Genomic DNA, 22926 nt, shown 5'->3' with positions numbered 1-22926 from the left:
CTCATATCACACCGCAGATTCGCGTTCTGTTGTTTCATACAAACACAGCTGTGGTGCAGTCTTGCGTATCATTTATCGTTTGTAATTGTGAAAAAGATCGCGCAGGACTTATCATTTAGTTAAATAGTTCTGGTATTTTTGATGATTGTTTTGCATTATGGGTGTTTACACATGGACTAATTTCAAAGTTAATATACAGGTAAAATGTAAATATTAATAATACTACTAATAACTTAAAAAATTAAATATCAATCCTCCTGAACTGTAAGTTATATCTTACTCTAGGCTTTCCAAAACTGGGGTTTGTGAGTTGATGAAAAGCTAATAATGAAATAAATAATACAAATGTAAATTTAAAATGAAAGATTTACAAATGAAAGCATAAATGAAAATAAAACACTTACTGAAAGATTACATATTAAATGTTTTCCTGCATGTCACGTGACCATGAAATCTGTGAAACGAGAACTTAACTGTGAACATACAAATGTGTCATTGATTAAAATAAAAATATTACCCTGAAATCTCAGGAGGCACTTTAAATAATCTAGGAAGTTACTAACAAAATTCTGGGAATGCCTTACGTGCTCCTTGCAATGGGATGCACAGGAATGACAAGTTTAGTCCATTTGTTTATTAGAACAATACACTGAATTAAGTATTCTTGAATAACCTGAATTACAAGACACAACTATCTTCTTTCACATCTGGAAACAATACCTCACCAAAACTGAATGACTTGCACTGGCTTTGAGACAATTCAAGGACAGATTAAGATTGATGGCATCCTGAGCAGCTGTATCACTGTCTGGTTTGGTAACTGCACCATCGCAGACCGCAAGACCCTGCAGTGGATAGTGAGAACATCTAATAAGATCATCGGGGTGCCTCTTTCCTCTATCTCAGACATTTACACCACACGCTGTACTCATAAAGCCATCAGCATTGCGGGCGACCCCACATACCCCTTTCATAAGCTTTCCACTTGAATCCCACCCATCATCTGAGGTACAGACGCATTCGGGCCCTCACAGGCCAACTGCGTGACAGTTTCTTCCCCCAAGACATCAGACTCCTCAACTCCAGATGACTGAGAGGATAAGAACTCATTCACACACTGGACTGATTTGAACCACTCTCACACACATCCCAATCTATTATGTACCTCCGCACAAACAATTCTTCACTGTTCTCTCAGTATGCACACATGCACTTTATAAAGTCCTGTGTAGTCTGTGTTAAACTTTTACAGTTCTTATTTTATAGTGAGCTCTTTTTTCTCTTAGTACTTAAAAAAAAAAAATAGACTTTACTTTGCCTAGTTAATATAAAAATGTCCAGTTTAGTTTCTTTGTAATCCTGTGTTCTGTGTTTTTGTAGCACCTTGGTCCTGGAGAAACGCTGTCTCGTTTCACTGTATGCTAACTGTGAAGCTCTGACTCTGACAGATGCTGGGTGAATCATGAGTGCATCTGTTCAGTTTGAGGTGAGGCAATGAGAAAGAGAGGGCAGTCAAAAAACATCTGCTTGCCCAAATTTAATGAAAGGTGAAATCACCATATCTGAATCTAGTTCTGAATTTCTTTTGATTTGGTTTAGAGAGGTATATGTTGTCCCACCCAGGAGTCTGTTCACAAATGCCGTGACATGTCTGTATTGATCCTTCAGAGCCAGTCTTTACCAAGCTAATTTACTTTATTTTGAAACCTACAGATAGGCCTATTGTATTTTGAACAGTTTCCAAAACTCATCAACACAAAATAAATGTCCTGAAAACTCTCTCGGCTGGCTATAAAAGCCTCTATTTAAGATATCAACTCTCACATCCCTTCAAGCAAAAGTTCACTGAGTGTTGGATTGAGCACAGTGCAGTGCTGTAAAGCGCTATTGTGATTGTATCTATTGAATTGTATCTCTCTCAGTCAAGGCTGTAGGAGAGAGCTAATAGAACAATAGAGTTAACAGATACCAGGGAATAGTTGAGCCTTGGTAAATTAATAGTTTTTTTTTTTTTTTTAAACCTAGTCAAACATCTAACTAGTTTAAGTCAGAATTTGGATTGCTATGCTTTGCATGTAACTGTCAGCATGCAACTCTGTCAGAAATCTGCTTGATCTGAGGGAAAAATCTGTCTCTTTCTGTGTGCTTTCTTTAAATATGTGCCTCAAGGCTATTTCACTGAGCTTTTGCTGATCTTTTTTTTTCCACCTCTCTATGTTTTTAATGATGTAATGACCCATACTGGTAGAATTATTTGCTCATTACACTGTACAATTCCCCCCCAATCAAACACAACAACTAATGATATTTTCCTACCATTTCCATTTAGATTAAGTATTTTTGTCCTTTAATGAATCAGCTGGGAACAAAAAGTATAAAATTTGTAGTTGACATTGCAGTTACACTGTTAGTTCATGTTACTATTACAGTGACATTGACAATACTGGCTATATGTAATTTTATCAGTGCTTTGGCAAAGAAAACCCACCAAGAAAGTTATTTTCAGTTGTTATACTCTTCCTGTTCCAGCAGTTGTCAGTCTTTTTGTTCAGTGAACTCTTGCTTATCTCATTGTAAATCAAACTGACACATAGCCTATGCGCAGTTGAACTAGATATTAAAATCGACATCTCACTGGATTTACTCCACATCATTTTCTTTACTTTATTCATCAATTAATAAATCACACATTTTTTGTTGTTTTTGAGGCTTGCTCAAAAAAATGACCGTTTATGCAGAACAAGTTATGCATGTAATGCATGGTGACATAGGAAACTATTAAAAAGGCATGATGTTCTGTGTGAATTGCCATTAAGGAAATATGCTTTCTACATCTTGAAGGGGATTTGGTTCAGTAAACATTGGTGGAATCTGCAGGAAATTCTGGGGATAAATAAGAATTCCGTGGCAACAATTAGATTTTCTTCTTTTTTAGTGCTGGCATCCTTTTTGTTGCACTGCTGAAAGTTCTTCACCTGCCGTTCCTTTATTCCTGGTGTGGGACTGGCCTTACTGTGGCTCAAACAAATCCTGTGGCGGATAGTTTGAGTATCCTTACTCAGTGATTTGCGAAAGTTGGGTTTGAAGAGAAGATAAACCATAGGGTTGTAAATAGTGGAAGATTTTGCCAGGATGGCTGCCAGGGCAAAGGCGGTGGGTGGGACCTGCTCATTGGCGCTGAAGGCAGCCCACATGGCAACAATGGCATACGGGCTCCAAGCCATAAGGAAGCCAATACACACAGCCACTGAGAGCTAGAGAGAAAACATGCCACAAACACTCAGTCGACATGCAATTAGATACAATTATTTGTTTTTGTTTTTTTAAATTAAGATAATGTTTTGACCTCTGTAACCTGTATTCTCTCTCCCACACACACTACTTCAGGAAGAATGCATTCATTTGATCAAAAGTGACAGTAAACACTGCTAAAAATATTTTCTTGGTACTGTTTTCCAGAACAAATAAAGTTGAAAGTAGTGTTCTATGCAACATGAATACAAGTTCATGTATTATCAGCATTACTTTATGTGTCTGTTTATGACCCAGTTTGCCAAATGTGTGTAAATGTATGCAATGTACACATGTGCTCTAAGGGGACATTTGTGTGCATTAATAATCAACATTCAGCACCAGCATTTTTCAACAGTCCGGCACTCACTGCCAACAGTAAAGTTACACATGGATACAGTATGGGCTTCATGACACAGTTTTGAAAAATAAGGCTAGGACAGTCAAATACAGGCAGTCCTTGTTCAGAGGACAGAGGATGGGTAATCAGCATTACTTTTTGAGGGACATAAAGTACATACTCAGCAACAGTATCACGTTCGTGCTGTCTGCTCCACAGGGCAATAAAATATGTTATATTTGCACAGTGTGAAAGTGTGGACGCCACGGGGTTGATTTGAATTAAAACAAACAGCTTTTTTGCTATATGACGGTCACTGTAAACACAAAAAATAACAACAACAATGAACCCATAAAGCTTACTTACCTTGACAATAAGAGTGTGTGCATTGACCACTTTGTTTTGTGGTGAGACGTGCTGTTGAATGGCTTGGCGAGACTCCCTCACTGTGAGCAGGATGAAGGTGTGAGAGAGGATGATGATGGTACAGGGGACAATGTAGCAAAAAATAAATAGACTGATGATGTAAGACATGGAAAGGGCATCATGAGACGGAGTGTACCTTGGAACAATGATGAAAAAGCATGAATGTAGAATCTGTTTGCGTACTTTTCACATATTAATGCTATAATGTCTGTGGTCATACTAGTTTATGCAGCAAGCGGTTCCATACGGTTCTGGCCCAAAACTCCCCCAGTGGGCCAAAGGTTCCACAGCAAAGACAGACGCGTAACACCAAACTCCAACCACCATCACACAAGCGTGGCTAGATGAGAATTTGTTACCTGTGGAAACGAGGATTGCATGAATAAATATTGACTGATCAAAGTGACTAATTGGTCCAGCTCTATGATTCTCCTGACACAGGTCAGTGTTGGAATTATTTTAATTTCATATCCCACAGAGACAGAAGGAAGAAATTACCTGCTGTTTCAAGCTCCAGCAAGCCCTAAATGTGCACTTATAATATGCTCTTCTTCTTTCTTTTTTGGTTAATTTGTTTCATCTTTCCTAATATGTCTAATTTTCCCTACATGTTCTGTTTTGTTCCACTTGTCCTTTCTTATCTTTTTTTTATCTTTCTTCATTTTTGTGTCTCTTCCATTTGTTTTAACCTCCTATTCTTGCATATTTAAGCCAGATGACCTTTTTACTTCACAGTGATCTGATTGTGACAGTTTTCAGAATCTTCAGACACAAGGCGCTAACAGTCCAAAAGACCTGATTCCGCTGTTTGAGATTAGACTTGATAAAAAATAAATAAAAAAATCACATTCAGGAGAACATTATCATCTTGGACATTAAATGGTCATGTTAACTGTTAATATTTTAATCTATAAGAGGCCTAGAAATTGTGATTTACTATGACAAGGCCTATCCAGGATTCAGATGCACACTCAAAAAAATGGTTTTCCGGCACTGTTCGTTTTACACATATATGTTTTGTTAAAACAACACAAATATATTTAGTTTTCCGACAAAACACAATTGTATTGTGTTTAATCAACTTAAAATGTTTAATTTTAAATTTTACTTAATTATCAATCGCTAAAGTAACGTAAAGGGTTTAATTTCGTGATTCAAAAAAACCCGGAAGTGACGATTTCCAACGCATTTGATGACGGTGTGGAGGGGAGCAAGAGGTATCAGTCAGGTAAGAAAATCTAAAGTTTTTATTGTGTTAAGTCAAAGTCTTTAATTTCTCTTAGAGTTTCTGTTTTGAGGTGCTTTTGTTTTGCAGTCTAGTATTGTGTAATCGGTTTATTGCACCGTTAATAGATGATTTTGAAGCGTTGGGAGATGTGAAAGCGCACGACTCTCTGTAATGTATTTACTTTAGTATATATATATATATATATATATATATATACACTAGGGCTGAAACAATTACTCGACATTATCGACAACGTCGACGATAAAAATACAATTTTCAGCAAATGTTTTTGAGTAACGTTAGTGGTTTGATCTCGTATCTGCCTGATTTGAAAGCCTGCATTAATGCAGTTTGACCAGTGTGGCGCTGTAGCGCAAGATTGTAATACACTCTCCTGATTCAATTAAAAAGAAGAAGATAGCACTTCAGTTTGAGGCAAACCGACCCGATCCGAACCTTGGATGAATATGTAAATATATACTGCACGCCTTCCTCTCAATAACTGCATAAACACAACAAAAAACTGACCGCGATGTAAAAGCAGCTCTTAAGAACACAGAGATATGGATGTTTGCACGAACTCTGAGGTTCTCCAGGCACTCCAGTAAAGAAAAGTCCAGTCACGTTTATTTATATAACAGTCCTTTATGCAATCGATAGCTTTTCAATATTAAACATGAAAATACAGAGTAAGTGTCGCTAGAATTATAACTTGATTTCCTTTTATAAAGCAGCTCTCCGGTATGGAGCTAGCTAATAATAAAATCATTTTATAAGTGGGGGAAATATTTCATTAAAGTCTTAGTTCTGCGCTAGATCAAACCAAACTGTTTTGATTATCATAACCCAATAAGGTATTTTAAGAGAGATTGTATTTATTAATAAAATGTTTATCCAAAAATAAAACGTCCTATCACTTACCTTTACTTTATATTATACATATGGCTTACAATAAGAGATGTTAAGAGACAGAATGATTTGTCATTCAGCTACTTCCTCATATAACTAATCAAATGGCGAATAGGAGTTTCTCTCTTATCTCATTTTGTGTGCCAAATATATTTGTATAAATTAATTGTATTAGTAATACATAATGACTTTAAAAAGTGGAAGTAATTACCTTTATTTGTTATAATATGTATATTTTAACTAATTTAAAAAGATAAATAATCAATAAATGTCCTCCTTTAGGAATGGTAAACATGACACTATTCATCACTCACACAAATAAATCACTTAATATTTTGATCATTGAATTGGTTTTTGCTGTTCAATTTTTTTTTTTTTTTTTTGTAACACATTGCACTTCATGTGTACAGGTTTGTGCAGAATTTGAGACATCCAGAATTACCATAGGCCCATTAGAATCAACAATCTTTGCCAAACTTGATTCGGACTGCAAAATTTACGAAGATGTTTTCATACTGAAGAAGAGACCTTGGACAAATACTGAAACCCTCTTGGTGCCCACTACACAGGTAAGAACAACTGCACTCAACACAACCTTGTATTAAAACATTATTCTCTCACTGGTTACTGGAAATTGACAAAAAAAGGCAGATAAGATAAGGTTTATTAATACAATAAATACAAAATATGTGGTATATCTATAAACTGATAGATTTATTTTGATGCAAGGCAGGGGTGTCCAGACCTGCTCTAGGAAAGCCAGTGTTCTGTGGGGTTCAGCTCTAACACACCTGCCTGGAACTTCAGGTAAGACTTTTTTGTTTTAAAATTCCCAAGAACCTTGATTAGCTGGTTCAGGTGTGTTTAAATGGCTAGATCACCCAAAAATAAACATGTCATTATTCACCCTCATGTCGTTTCAAACCCGTAAGACCATCATTCATCTTCAGAGCACAAATTATGATATTTTTTAAGGATGCCCCGATCATGATTTTTCATGGCCGATACCGATTTCTTTTACAAGCAAACTGGACGATTTATTTTTTTTATCTTTAAGCAACAAACAAGAAGGAAGGACAGTCCACAGTCTACAGTCCAAAATTGAGGGAAAGCTCAATAAAGCCCCTTTCACACTGCGATTCCGGCAAATACAGATCCCGTAACGACACGTGACATCAGGGCGTGACGTGTAATGTACGAGTCGAAAACATTAGGCATGTAATACTTTCACTGAATCTGGCGAACGATCTCGGTGTCACCGTGGAAAGTGAGGAACTAACTGATCTCTGCTTCATACAGTTTGCACTTTTTTTTTTTTCAGTGAACGTTGATCTTCCTTCAAAACAGCCAGTAAAAGAGTCACACGATAATGTCATCACTACGACACGGCATTAGATCTGGCTTTTGTTCACACAGCGCTTGTCCCGGGATTGAACCCAGCAATGTTACTACGTCCCCGACCCGGGTTCAATGCTGGAATCAATCCCGGGATGTGTTTGCTTTCACACAGAAGTAATGTAGTCGGAGCACGCGGGCGCACTTCCGGAAAAATCGGCTGAAAAAAATTCCAAAGACCGGCCGATTACCAATTGCGTATTTAAAGCAAAAACCGTCTGGTTTCCAATTTATGGCCGGTCAATTGGTGCATCCCTAATATTTTTATGAAAATGCGAGAGATTTCTGAACCTCCATAAAGGCTGCAATGCAACTGAAATGTTCCCAGAGTCATAGTAAGGACATCAGTAAAACAGTCCATGTGGCATCAATGCTTCAACCACACTTTTACAAAGGTACAAGAATACATTTTGTGCAAAGAAAACAAAAATAGCGACTTTAATCAACAATTCTTCTCCAAATCACATATTCTGCCATTATGGACAGTAACAAGAGGCATGAACATTGCTTTCCTCTGCGTGTAATCAAGGCTCAGTGCAGGCGTGTTGTAGGTCAGCAGCACCATGTGGATGAATTATTTACGTGCTGTTGATAATGGTGGAAGATGCGATTTGGAGAAGAATTGTTGAATAAAGTCGCTGTTTTAATTTTGTTTGCACAAAAAAGTATTTTTGTTTACTTTGTAAAATTATGGTTGAACCACTGGTGTCACATGGACTGTTTTACTGATGTCCTTACTATGTTTCTGGGTCTGGGAACATTCCAGTTCTGTTGTTAACCATACAGGGTCCAGATGTGTAACATTTTCCACTGTAATGTTTGTTAGAATCCCATCTTGACTGCTTGCCTGGATTTCCCATAAGAAGATGAATGACTGACTTTTTTTCATGTAATTTTAGAAAAAAAAAACAAAGGCTAAATTTTGTTGTTTTCATCTTCAGACTAATGAAATTGAAGTATCCAAATGAAGACCCTAGCAGTATGGAGTATATGGTGAGTTCAAGGTTAATAAATTATTTGTTAAAGTTAATACACAATAATTTGAGTTCTCCATGCTTTTAAATACTTCTAGGATACAGACGTTGCCAGCAGTCAGGAGGTGATCCAGAAGACTCATGGGAATCTATTTGAAGCTGCATCATTGAAGACAGTCCAGCAGAAGTTGGAGTTTTTAAGGATAAAGTTCTTCAGGACCTATAGCAGTTTACAGTCTGTAAAACCATGTTACTGGGACTGATTTATGGACTGAACTTGAGCAACCCTCCTGAACTCAGGTACACATTTGGAATACTGAAGAAGTTATTTCTGGAGCCACTTCCTGTTCCTGGAATAAGGTTTGATTGGTTGCCCATGAATGCCAATTAGAATTGTATTTGCTATTTTGTGTAATTTTGTAATGTGGTTTAAACTGTATTTTACTGTGTGTAATTATTTATTGCTTGTTTAACAAATACACTTTGATCATTTGTGACATCTTGTCTTTTGTCTCATTACAAGACAAAACATACAAAAAATGCTTTGTTGAAGGGAGTAACTTCAAAAAGAAAATATTGTGTTAAAGTAACTAGAACTAATTGTGTGGAACCACTGTCCATAATTGAAATGAGTAATTTGAAACAAACCTCCTTATGTTGATAGAGTGAAACAAATTTGGCTAGATTGTAATAAACCAAAACATGTTGAGTTAACTTAACCAGTTTAAGTTGAAGCAAAGTCAATAAATTGAGTTGGTTGAACATTACTATTTCACATAGATTCTACCTCATTCAGTTGTGTTGTCACAACACAAGGAGTTTGCATAGATTCAAAAAATTCCATTAATGTTATCAAAACACAATTTGGTTGTGTGGAACCACTGTCCATAATTGACTTAAGTAAGTTTAAAGAGTCATTTTTTTGAGTGCAGGAACCAAAATGACCAATCACCAAACAAATAATCTGAGTTGCCTTTGACAAGTAAATGAAACGGAGTGGGCCATATGGGAGTGGGCGAATAACTTTATTCAGAGATGCAACATTGTTTAAAGTGCAGTTTGCAGTGCAAATTGAAGACATATAATTAAAAATAAATACATTTGACATCCGTTTGACTGTTTTGCTTTACAAAAACAAAAGTATGAGTAACAAAATCACAATGATTCTTCGTGTTATTTAACCTTGTGGCATTTTACCAAGAAACAAAGACTCGCCTTATCATAATACCATGTTTATATTTAAAATATTGCTTAGAAAAGCACAATATCACTTCAGAATGGTTTGGTTAAAGGGAGACAAAGGATCATTATACCGTAATTTGGGACACAGACTTTGAGGCAGCATACTGACGACAAAGCAGTCAGGTTTGTTAGGCTGCATAAGCCAAATAAAACCCCACACACAGCATAGCACAGACATGCTACCTCCCCAAACAACCACCTACAGAGAAAAGAGAGAGAGATCATTTTACTGTTTTTGCTGAACTCTGAAATACTCCCTTTCTTTGTTTTTACTTTAGAACCATGATAAATATGAATACTGAAAAATACATCAAACAGTATTGGCATTTGCAAAGGGAGAATGATAGAGTTGTGTAACTTTAAAACTGTAGCTTGCTAAGCTATTATTATAATTCAGTAATTGCAACATTTATCTGGCACCAAAAACAAACAAAAAAAATACAATAAGATTGAACTTTAAGATGTAACTAATAAACCTAGAAAACACAAAATTATAAAACATGTTCATGTATTCATGAGTCAGTGAATCGTATATTTTAACTGTGCATTTTAATTATTTTTTTAGCCTTGTATAAAAACCGATTCACTACAATTGATCATACTGAATGCTACAGTGTAAAAGAGGGACAAAGGGTGCATATATTTACATTTAGCAAATGCTTTTATCCAAAGCAACTTACAATGCATTCAAGCATAATTTATTTTTTTAACTAGTATGTGTGTTCCTTGGGAATCAAACCCACTGCCTTTTGCACTGCCAAATCAATGCTCCACCACTGAGCCACAGGAAGGTCATTGCTAACTTTTTGTCTCTATTAGAATAAAAAACTGTGAAGCAGGATCTCACCTGTGTGCTAGAGCAGAAGGTATGGCCAGAGGAAACAGAAACAGGGTCATCCCTAAATCACTCACAGACAGGTTCACGACGAAAAACTCTGCTGGCTTCAGAGATGACCTCTTACGGTAGGCTACAAATAACAGCATGCCATTTCCCAGGAGCGACAAGACACCTGGGTGAGAAAAAAGAGATCTATATATCCACTCTCTCACCTATTCATCTTTTCATCAAAGTAGCTACTGAAATTTGTAAAGCTGTATTGAAAATTAGCCCCTGACAGTGCGACATCTCCATTCCATTGCAGACAAACCTGTCACATGAAGACACCATTTGATCCTAGAGCTTGGAAATGCTAAGCAAACCCTGCTATGGTGTCTCAAGTAATCTAGAATAACAATGATCCTTATTTCTTTAAACAGACTGAAGTTAGATCAACCCATGAGATTCAATAATGCAAGCAATTTGTCAGCCGCATCAGAGGTATAATTAAAGTTCTCACTTCTAAAAAAAACATTGATATTAAGCAGACCAGAACTGCCAAGTGGTCTCAAGTAAAGAAAAAAAAATATTTACTTTATCATAGTAGTTATCACTTACATTTAAAGGCATAGTAGGCCACCCCATTCTCTTTCCCAAAGTAATAATATATGTGGCCATTTCAGGAAAATAGATTTTAGAATATTTGATCAACCTCAGGACAATTTGACAGATGTGGAATGGGATAGTTCACCCAAAAATTTAAATTATATGTTTATATGCTTACCTCCAGGTCATCCAAGATGTAGGTGACTTTGTTTGAACACAACAGAACACAAACCAAGATTTTTAACTCGAACGGTTTTCTAGTCTTTCGCAGTCTATCACTCTTATAATATAAGTGGATGGGAATCACAGCTAAAACATACATTAAAACGAAAACAAAAAAACATACACAAACAAAAACAAATTAAATCCTGCGGCTCATGTCGTGATGTGTAAAGACACAAAATGATCAGTCAATACAAGAAACTGAACAGTATTTATGTAGGTTTTTTTTTTTTTTTTACCTCTGATTTACGCGAACTGAACTCTTCTGAGCACGTCCTCCTATGCACGTTCTCACTTCTCAGCAGCAGGTGTGTGAGGAGACTTCTTCTTGCTTTATGGCTTTAAAGCAAGAAGAAGAAGAAGATGCCTGAAGGCCCCAGTAAACTACAAACTAAGTTTGTTTTCATTGTTTTCATGATCCTTCCTGCTAAAAAAAAGATCTTTATGAAGAATTAGTTAGGTTTCAGGCCCCACCACAGCACAGAAACTGCACTTGTTAAAATTACAAATGACTTGCTTCTTGCGTCAAATCAAGGCTGCATCTCATTGCTAGTTTTACTTGATCTTAATGCTGCGTTCGACACCATAGATCATGACTTACTCATAGATTGATTACAAAACTATACAGATATTCAAGGGCAGGCTCTAAGATGGTTTAGATCCTACCTGTCTGATCACTACAACTTTGTTTATTTAAATGGGGAGTCATCTCATTTATCAACAGTAAAATATGGAGTGCCACAAGGATCTGTCCTAGGTCCTCTGCTATTTTCAATATACATGTTGCCCCTTGGTAATATTATTAGAAAATACATGATTAGTTTCCACTGTTATGCTGATGATACTCAACTATATATCTCAACGAGACCAGATGAGACCAGATGAGACCAGATGAAACATAGTTTTAAAAAATGTGAAAGTTTAAAAATGTAAAAGTAATAATTAATAACAAATAATTTTCTCCTATTAAATTCAGATAAGACAGAGATATTAATTATTGGACCAAATAACAGTACACAGAATCTCGTAGACTACAGTTTGAAACTAGACGGATGTACTGTTACTTCCTGCAGTCAAAAATCTGGGTGCTGTATTAGACAGCAACTTGTATTTTGTAAACCATATTTCCCATATTACAAAAACAGCATTCTTCCATCTTAGAAACATTGCCAAGCTACGAAACATGTTACCTGTTTCTGATGCAGAAAAGGAGATATTTACCAGAATGTCCATGTTTTTAAAAAAAATCACTGTTCTAAGTAAATCTTTGAATAGGTCTGAGTTACAAACTTCTTCAACAAGTTGCAACTAAAAGTTCCTCTGAGATATTTCATATTATAATTCATGTTTTTTCCTGGAAAAGTTGAAAAAATAACACCTCGATCTGATGAGGTGGTTGTGATTAATTTTTCTATTTTCTCATCTCTGTCAGTCTCTTCACTTGTCACTTTTCATTTCTGACAGATCTGTGAAGTGTTCACCACATCAATAAATTAACATTTGGCTGAATTTAGAGCTTCCATTGTAGCAGGCAAATTGCCACTTAATCAGTGAGATGTTTAGTTCTGGCTGAACAGTATGACAGGCCAGCTGTGTGTTCATTCATACTGTGCATGGTGAGTGAGACAGTCTAACTGACCAGACTGGTAAACTGGTTGATTTGGACTCTATGAATGATTGAATTTTTATGTTCTTTTTGATTTTCAGTGGGTGACTTTTATAGCATGCATCACTCTATGCGTGGCACAGTTGTACTACTTTGCACAATTTATAAACAATTTATACAACTACTTTATACTATTATAAACTACATTTGTATTTGTTTGTAATCTGCTAATTCTATGTGGCTAATATAATCATAATGTAGCAGTTGTTTTTATTTTTTAAAAACATTTGGTGTTCAGTGTTTCAGTAAAGAACCTTTTGTGAACTGGAATGATTCTATGGATGTTAAAGGTTCATCATGGAACTATAGATGCCAATGAAGTAACTTTTTAAAGTAATTTAAGAGTGAGAATATATTTTTTAAATAAGTCTCAAAATGTGAATTGTGTTCCTAATTTTCTCCCTAATCTGTTTTTGTTCGGACAACAGGCCATTTTGGTTTGGACCTATTTGACCTAGGAAAGCCTCTAGACTAAAAGCCCAGCTGGATTTTGGATATTCATTCTTAAAAGAAGTGCCTTTGAAAGACACCTTTTCTCCAGTTGATCTAGATTCACCCTTAATACTTGCCACTGCATAACAGTGAACCCAGCTCTGTGATGCCTATTGGTAAGACAATCCTACATTTCACTCAGTTAAAAACCCCAGACAGAACTTACCTTCCAGGGGAGCGTGTGTGCTTGACTAATCACAAGGAGTCCAGGCAGAATCCAAATGGCAAAACTCACACGCATGAACAGAATGACAGAGAGACACTGAAAGAGGTATATCCCCAAATTCAGAGAGCTTGAGCTGAGCTCTGGTGCTCCGTGCTTGAGGATGAGTAGGCGAATGGCGATCAGTCCGCTTTGAGAGTGAGCAACTCTACAACTGATTCTTGATGTGAAGGACTGACATAATCCAAACAGACTCAGAGTCAGAAAGCCACAGTACTGACGTCTGATGTTGCTTAGAAAGCACATGCTTTCTTCTAATGGTCCTGTCGCTTTTTCTCTCCATCCCTCTCCTTCTCTCTTTCTCTCTCACTCTCTCTCTCTGCTCTTCTTGGTTATTATCCCTGTCCCCTTGTTTTTGACCCTCCTCCCCACTCCCAATTTATGGCTAGACATTGTCTTGCATGTTTTTTTTTTTTTTTACTTCCTGGAAATTGATTTTTTACAGGTTTCATGCCATTAAAGTGAGATTGGTGTGTATGATCATTTTATTTGATCCAATCATTCTATAATTGTCTCTTCTTAATATTGCTTTTATATAAGAACGTCAATGATGGCATTTGACGTTCTGCATCAGCCTGCTGCTAAACAACAGGAAACCAGCAAGAGATTACAGAAAGAAGCAGCCACCTACGATGAGGTGCTTTAGATAGGGAGATTCTGGACTGGCAAATGATGCATATTATATCATAACTTCATAATTCTTCATAAACATGCATAGATGAGCAAAACTTTCAGGATTAGGCCTAAAATGAGCCAAGGATATCTAAATTAACACTATGAAAACATATCTGTATTCATTTTAGACTATAAAAATCTAATTCCTGTCACTAGTTTCAGCTCATTCACTAATAATTTGATCAAAACATCATTAAAGAGATAGAATGAAGGATTTTCATTTGTATTTTAAATTTTTGGTCAAATATCTGAAGGTCTAAACAACCAGAATTATCTCCTTTGACTTCCACAGGTCTAACAAGCAAAGACGAGATACATTATTTTAGCAAGAGCTGTTGTAAAATCAATGTGTTTATTTTTTGCAAACTAAGACTGTGGTCTCAGTGTATGTGTGTTCCTGCACTGTTTAAATTACTTCTCAATGTCACAAGTTGAAAACAGGTTACTGCAGGGTAACCAGAATGACTGCATGAAGCCAAGAATAACAGGGAAAAGAAGATGGATTGAGGGAGGGAGGGCTGGATGATGCAAAAATATAAAATTACAAACTAAAAATAAGTAATCTAATATGCATAATTTACTTTATTAAATGATATTGAATTATATATTTATATTTTAGGCAACAGCTTCCTAAATGAGCCAGAAGATGGAGCCCCTACCTTTTAGTTTGTGATGTTTTCCATGTAACTATAAAAGGTTTAATGTATATATAGTATATAATAAAATATCTTCAATTATAGTGCATTAGTTTTCTACAATACATTTATTTAATTTTTTCTCATAATTCATAATTCTGGAAAGATTAGGAACACTTACAATGTTCTAAAAACTCTGAATGTTTTCATAATATTTTGACCAGATACTCTGAAAGAGCTTCAGTTGCATTTAATGTCTTGAAATGATTTCCCCTAAATAATTTGTTTCCTAAAATTGTCAAGATGGTTTTTATTGACAATAGCTCCTCTGTTAAACTGAAAGGAGAAACTGTTGCTGATGTGTTTTTTACAGAGAGCTGATCTTGATTGCCTGCTGTTATCAACACGACTTAGAAAGTACTAGAGGCAGGTTAGAAGTACTTACGACTGCTGTTTTTTCTTCTTCTGTTGATGTGCTTTGTGCATTCTTTGAAGGTTTTGAAAGAAATCACTGAATTATAAAATTAACTCGGGGGGGCTTGTTATCCCTGTTATCTCTTTCATGTTTTTACTGTCATTGGAACAGAACAGGGAAAACGCAAACAAAACTTAAAAGTCCAGATGGGAGACATGACATTCGGAGACAGTAGAAGCACAGACACATACTGGGCTGCTATAAAACTGCAGTCCTTACATCCATTGTTTGTTAATTTATTAAATGTGTTGAGTATCAGTTTAATTTAGTGATAAATCTCTCCTGGGTATCCACAGAACTATCTAAAATTTGCTTTGATCATACTGCAACCATGTTTTTTTACTGTTCTACCATTTCAGTGCTGAGCTTATGTCCTCTCTCTTTCTCAAAGTCTGTAATTGATGATCACATTCCATGAACAATGACAGTGAATAAGTATGGCAGCAGACCAGAGGCTTTAATTGGGAACGCCTGGTCTTGTCTGGTTGATGGCATCAAAAGGCCTGGAGAAAAAAGAAAAAGAAAAAAGAGGAATGACACAATCACTGTTCTGTTCATTTCTAGTGCACATCACATGATCACATAACTAGAGTGATAACTAGAGGACAACAGACAAGTAGTGTGATGAATGCTGAATAAAAGATGAAAAGATGCCATCTGATCTGGGACTGACAGAATTGAAGAGGACAGATAGTGTGAGTGTGTTTTCACATGTGTTTTTGCATTAGCATGCAAGTGTATGTTCAAAGTTTCGGACAGTTTCGACAATTTTCAGTGACATTGATCTTACTATCCTCCCCATTCTCTTTATTTTTTCTTCTTGGTTCTTTCTCTCACATTGAAATGCATCACACACATTTGTTTCTCCTAACCAAGTGTTTTCACCAGTTGTTGATTCGTTATGCTTAGGTGTGCTGGGTAATTGTGGCACTCAAACGAGACAGGAGACAAGAGCTCCTTCATAAATGCAATAAAAATTAAAGAATGCTGTCAGAGGGTTACAAACTTCCATTTCCAAGAAATGTGACATATTGACTTTGTAAAAAGGTCCTGCTTAGTATTCAGCATGTGTGTACAGGTGCTGGACACATAATTAGAATATCATCAAAAAGTTGATTTATTTCACTAATTCCATTCAAAAAGTGAAACTTGTATATTATATTAATTTATTGAACACAGACTGACATATTTCAAATGTTTATTTCTTTTAATTTTGATTATTATAACTGACCACTAAGAAAAATCCCAAATTCAGTATCTCAGAAAATTTGAATATTACTTAAGACCAATATAAAGAAAGGATTTTTAGAAATCTCGACCATTTGAAAAGTATGAAGATGTACAGCACTCAATACTTGGCTCCTTTTGCCTGAATTACTGCAGCAATGCGGCGTGGCATGGAGTTGATCAGTCTGTGGCTCTGCTCAGGTGGTATGAGAGCCCAGGTTGCTCTGATAGTAGCCTTCAGCTCTTGTGCATTCTTGGGTCTGGCATATCACATCTCCCTCTTCACAATACACCATAGATTTTCAATGGGGTTAAGGTCAGGTGAGTTTGCTGGCCAATTAAGAACAGGGATACCATGGTTCTTAAACCAGGTACTGGTAGTTTTGGCACTATGTGCAGGTGCCAAGTACTGTTGGAAAATGAAATCTGCATCTCCATAAAGTTGGTCAGCAGGAAGCATAAAGTGCTCTAAAACTTCCTGGTATACGGCTTTGTTGACCTTGGACCTCAGAAAACACAGTGGACCAACACCAGCAGATGACATGGCACCCCAAACCATCACTGACTGTGGAAAACTGTCTTTATAAAAATGTATGGTAAAAATGAATGGTTTAGGATTGGCGGATAGAAAAAAACAGTCGCTCAGTACATAAGATGGAAAGTCAATGGAAAGTCATGATAGATGAATGTATGTGCTGCCAGAATGGATGACTGTACAGTCAAATAAACATTTATTTTTATGTTTAAAAAAATATGCAAAACATAAATCTTATAAAATTATTTGTGCATTTGAAATGTTGCAGTGTTGATGCATTTATACACCTCAGCTTCATTAAACAATCTGTGTAAATACATCTAATGCCACTTCAGATGCAGCTTATGTTTCCTCAGCAGTGGAAAGATGGAGTTTGTTGATACTGATACGGAATTGTAATGTTTAATAATTTATTTTATTATGTAATTTATTTATTTATTTTAATTTGCATAGATTTTTGTGTTATTTGTAATTTACAGTTGTTAGAGAGAAAATCGGAATCAAGAAAAATCGTCATCGCCAGGTCACACTTACAAAAAAAAAAAAAAAAAAAAAAATTTGGAAATCAGAACCGAAACCAAAACACAGAAAAATAGCAATCGGTGCATCTCTAATAAAAAAAAAAATGCAATCTCATTAACAAACGTTCACGGGCAAAAAAGGTCCATTTCCTGATGTCAGTAATGTAGCACTGAAGCACCGCTCACACAAGATGTCACTTTCAAACAAAGCAGCTTCGATTTCTTAACTTGAAACTGTTGCGAAATCTGCGCGGGGAAGCATTCAGCCCTCACACGAAATTCTTGAATCCTGATGGCATTGTATTACTGACTGTATTTCGCTAACGATAATTCACCTAAAACTGGTGAACGTGGCCTCTCATAAATACTTTAATGGATAAGTTATTTGTCACGGTCACGGGATTGTGACTAGCAGCAAAATAATAAAAAAATAAATACTGGTCAGGTGAAAAAAGAAATGACTTGCTTTAGCTTTCATTGGGGCGGAAATGCATTTCCCAGCAGTCTTAGCTTAGCAATGCCGTAAACGACACGCCCAGTCGCAAAGCTGGACGGTGACGTTTGCAAATCTGATGTTTGTGCTTTGTGGCTGTTGTTGGAAACGCCATACTATCAAACAACGAAACACAAGCTTAATTCAGAAGAATTGTCGATGTTAGGATATTAAAAAGACAAACTGCGAACGATTGTTTCGGATTAACGCTTACTGACTTCAAACCTGCTACCTGGAGGCCTGTTGTGAGAGGAAATCCCCGGACTGAACTGCGACTCCAGGCCGGTTTGAGAGGACATGCCACCGGAGAGAAAGCTGTTCATAGCTCGCCTTTCTTTACGTATTTTACCCATAAAACTAACGGCCTGAACTAAGACATGAAACTGTCTAACTGACATGAAAGGGTGTTAATTTAGATCGAGGAGGTGAGGTTTATTGAGTGTTAGCAGACAGTAACTTACTTATAAACAGGTAACAGGTAGAGTAACTCTTATAGAAACGCGTAAGTGATTAATTATATATTAACAACTCGCAAACAGAAAGACCTGAGCAGGTAGATGTATAGATGTACAAAATAATGTTTTGTCAGCAAGGTTACTTTCTTATTTGACAAGAAAGTTACCTTGACTAAAGCTTTATATTCCAAAGTAATTTGTATATATACTGGAAGATCAGATTATTTGTATTATTTACTCGGTAACAATTTTATTTAAACCAAATAGTTTTTTGTATATTTTGAGAGCTGTTAAGATCTGCTTATCTCTCCACAAGTGTTACAATCACCTGTAAGACCAGTGTGAGGTAATACAGTTTTTTCTTTCTTTCCACAATCCTAAGATAAGATACCATCCCAAAGTTGCTTATGTTGCAGAACCTCTGTTGATGAGGTCACACTGCTTACATGTTGGTGTCTGGGTGTCATCTCCTGGTCGTGTCCCTCATATTTGACACAAGCTGCTGATTTCATAGGCTTGCCATTTCTGGAGCCTTTACAGCTGAGGACTCGAATCCATCAGGATGAACCGTTACCTTCCAGTGGCACGCCAGCACTTTCTGAGTGCACTCGCGAGCACGAGTGTAGTGGTCAAGTCCATATGTGCTACAGTGATCCTGCTGTACCTGCTCTCTTGGGCTGCTAACACCCCTTACATACTTGGTGTCACACCTGGCTTCCTTTTCCCACCAAACTTCTGGATTTGGACGCTTCTGACCCATGCCGTGGTGGAGCAATACATTGTTGGCATGGCGGTGAACATTGCTACTGTGATGGTTGCTGGACGACTTTTGGAGCCATTATGGGGAGCACTGGAGCTCCTGATCTTCTTCGCTGTGGTAAACGTAGCAGCTGGTCTCCTATCCGCTCTGTCTTATCTTCTCACCTATGCTGCGACCTTTGATCTGGACTACCTGTTTGCCGTACGGGTGTATGGCACGCCTGCTTTTCTGGGGGGTGTTCTTGTAGCACTGAAGCAGACTGCTGGAGATACCACAGTGCTTCGAGTTCCTCAAGTACGCCTGAAAGCCGCCCCGGCACTAGCTTTGCTAGCAATAGCCATCCTGCGGCTAGCAGGGCTGCTGGACACTTCAGCTCCGCTAGCAGCATGCGGTTATGGTGCTCTGTCCGGGTGGGTTTACCTGCGCTTCTACCAGAGGCACCCTAGGGGGCGTGGAGACATGTCAGACCACTTTGCCTTCGCCTCGTTCTTCCCAGAGGCGCTCCAGCCGGCAGTTGGCTTTGCAGCTGGGCTTGTGCACGCTGCCCTCGTGAAGATGAAAGTTTGCCGTAAGATGGTGAAGCGGTATGATGTCGGGGCTCCATCCTCCATCACCATCAGCCTACCAGGCACAGACCCACAAGATGCAGAAAGACGGAGGTATGTTGATTTAATTCAAAGATAAAAGTAACAAAATTACTAAATCTTAAACTAGAATTATATTAGTTTTAGTAATTTTGTCACATGCTGTTTTTTTTTTTAAATCTATTTAGCTTTCAATAGTTTTTATTTAGTTTTTTAGTTGTTTTATTACTTCATCATAATTTTTCTAAGTTTGTTTTTCATCTAATATTTATATTTCATTTTCAACTTTATTCAGTAAATTGTTTACAACATTTAAAACAAATCTTTAATATCGTCTATACAGGCAACTGGCATTGAAAGCTCTAAATGAGCGTCTGAAGCGCGTGGAAGACCAGTCGGTGTGGCCCAGCATGGAAGATGAGGAGGATGATGAAGATGAGGAGGTGCGAACAGACACCCCTCTCCTTTCAAGCCGAGAGACTTTGCCACCAGCACCAAGCACCACACAAAATCCTACAGGACAACAGGAGTCCAGCATCATAAGTTTTGAAGATGCTTCGACCCATTCATAACACACACAGACACAAACAGTCCCGCAGAGTTCACTTTACCCTTACAATCACAAATGCTAATGGAGACATCTCACACACACACACTATCTTGGTTATGTTTTACATACGCCACCGAGGAGTTGCCACTAAATGAATACATTACCCAAACAAAATGACAAAGACGTCCATACTCAGTTTTTCAGCTCTACAAAAACTCCCTGACTAGCCTGTCATAACATTTGCAGTGCTCCAGTACTTTTGCTTTGTATAAACATTATCTTCTCTCCCACTGGCCTCCTGTGTAAGGTTTTTTGGGAAGTACCATTTCTGAATAAATGCTCTAATGGTTGATGGGATTCAGTTTTTTTAATGTATGGAAGACTCAAATGTTCATGGGTTGCCTCTATTTTATTTTTTTTTTCGGCCTTTTATCAGGAAAAAAGGCAAGAGTCCTGAGATTTATTGAGTAGACGATGGGATTTTTTTGCCATTTATTCATGTAACAGCATCAAAAGAATGTTTGGACCATCAAGGGTGGTTTTGATAAAGATTAAAAATGTTTATGCAAAATTTGGGACTTTTCAAAGAACGTGTGATCTCTAATTTAAGGTTCTGCTCTCATTGATGATGTGACCCTTTGATAGGCCCTTTTTTTTAGTCATTGTGATTTCATAGGTGGAGGAATAGCAGGGAGAGTGTTTAATACAGTCATTTCAAAGATATTTTTTGTCAGAATAGTTTGAAATGATAATAGCAATACAGAATCTGATTCTGTCCCGTTGTACCCTTATTTCCCATCTGTGCTTAATGATCTGTCTTTATGTGTTGGCTTTGATAAGAGTGTTGCACTCTAAATTATGAGCGTGCATAATGGACCTGTTTTTATAAAACACAGATTGTCTACACAATGTGACTAGAGTTTCATATAATGCATATTATTCTCTGGAGAAACCTGATTTTTTAGATTTTTGTTTAGGATTCCTGAATTTCTCACTATTTTTTACCTTTTTTTTTCTTTTGCAGTTTTTAATCATAATTGTTTGTCCGTTTTCTCGTGGTTCCTAGTGTTAGGCCTTGATGCTTCTCTCACAGTCTTATTCTCTAATTCAGGTTTTAACCCAGTTTTTGCTCTTTCCATCTGTAATAAAAACTGAATGAAGAGCATACATGTCCTAGAGGACCTTATTGATTCAAAACATTCGATGAGTGCTTTGTTTTTCACATTATTTGTTTGTGTTTATGTGCCTGTGTTTATATATCATTCGTTGGAGTCTGAAAGGTTTTTATTTTTGAAAGTAGTCTCATGCTCAGCAAGGCTGAATTTTATTGATCCAAAGTACAGTAATATTGGTTAAAATAACTTTTCTATTATAATGTATATTGTAATTCACATTCATGATTCCAGTTCCAAGGGAACGTATGCGTTAGGGCATTCAAAGGGCATTAAAGTGTGTGAGATGTGTATTCATAATGTTTATTTACAGCGGTAGGGGAGAGTGGGGCACAAACTAATACTTTTTGACTTTCTCAGTTTATTTAAAACCACATGGGGTTCAGAATATTTTTTTTATCCACAGTAATTTTACACTTGACTAGTACAAATATGTTGCTAAAATCTTACCTGATCGAATGAAGAAAAAAAATATATATACAAGACAAACTAAAATATTTTGTTAATAAAATAATATATATATATATATATATATATATATATATATATATATATATATTAATTTTTTGTCAAATAAAATAATGGTGTTTTTTATTTATTAATAATAGTCTGATTTTGGAGTTTGACAATGAACACATTGGAACCATGTTTGGGACGGCCCACATAAATGAGCAAAAATGCTGTCTTGAAATAATAATTATTAAACATTAAACATTGACTGTCAGCCTTTCACCTGTTTCTCGTTGTTTCTCATTAAAATTAAAGTAAAGCAGATTTGTCCTCTATTTTAAATGAATAATAAAAACTGAGATGAAAATTTTAAGACAGAATTTACATTTTATTATGGTAAAATAAATGTCTATTAAAACTAACCCAGCATTACTTTGTGCCCCACACTCCTCTATATTATGTCACACTTCTGTAGTAAGTTAGTAAGTCTGCGTGTGAAAATGTGTCTGTGTGTAAATCCTGCATGTGTGTTTGTGTGTGTGTGTGTGTGTGTGTGTGTGTGT

At 36.6% G+C, this 22926-nt stretch overlaps 1 protein-coding gene, 1 long non-coding RNA gene and 1 pseudogene across 3 annotated transcripts; 2 read left to right on the top strand and 1 right to left on the bottom strand.

The window, feature by feature from the left end:
• Positions 1-970: 970 nt before the first annotated feature.
• On the bottom strand, positions 971-18715 carry LOC128018137 (opsin-5-like; annotated as a pseudogene).
• Positions 5199-9060, top strand: LOC128018618 (uncharacterized). Of its 2 annotated transcripts, none has more exons than XR_008184928.1 (5): positions 5199-5285; positions 6605-6763; positions 6924-7001; positions 8531-8582; positions 8662-9060. It is a non-coding gene; the product is annotated as an uncharacterized LOC128018618 (long non-coding RNA). The 2 variants fall into 2 exon arrangements; XR_008184927.1 differs by lacking the exon at positions 5199-5285 and adding an exon at positions 5561-5754.
• Positions 18387-21091, top strand: LOC128018617 (transmembrane protein 115). Its single transcript, XM_052604224.1, has 2 exons — positions 18387-20266; positions 20535-21091. Exons 1-2 carry the CDS (start codon positions 19410-19412, stop codon positions 20761-20763), a joined length of 1086 nt encoding a protein of 361 aa, XP_052460184.1. The 5' UTR covers positions 18387-19409; the 3' UTR covers positions 20764-21091.
• Positions 21092-22926: the final 1835 nt, after the last annotated feature.

Source organism: Carassius gibelio, chromosome A8 (genome assembly GCF_023724105.1).
Source record: "Carassius gibelio isolate Cgi1373 ecotype wild population from Czech Republic chromosome A8, carGib1.2-hapl.c, whole genome shotgun sequence".
NCBI lineage: Eukaryota > Metazoa > Chordata > Actinopteri > Cypriniformes > Cyprinidae > Carassius > Carassius gibelio.
The sequence above is the reverse complement of the archived record's forward strand: the minus strand, read 5'-3'. Positions and strand labels throughout refer to the sequence as shown.

What these genes read in the sequence shown, in the direction of transcription:
- LOC128018617 (XM_052604224.1), top strand. Translation starts at nt 19,410, where the DNA reads ATGAACCGTTACCTTCCAGTGGCACGCCAGCACTTTCTGAGTGCACTC. An exon ending in CAAGATGCAGAAAGACGGAG is followed by an intron (nt 20,267 to 20,534) that starts GTATGTTGATTT and finishes TCGTCTATACAG; the next exon opens with GCAACTGGCATTGAAAGCTC.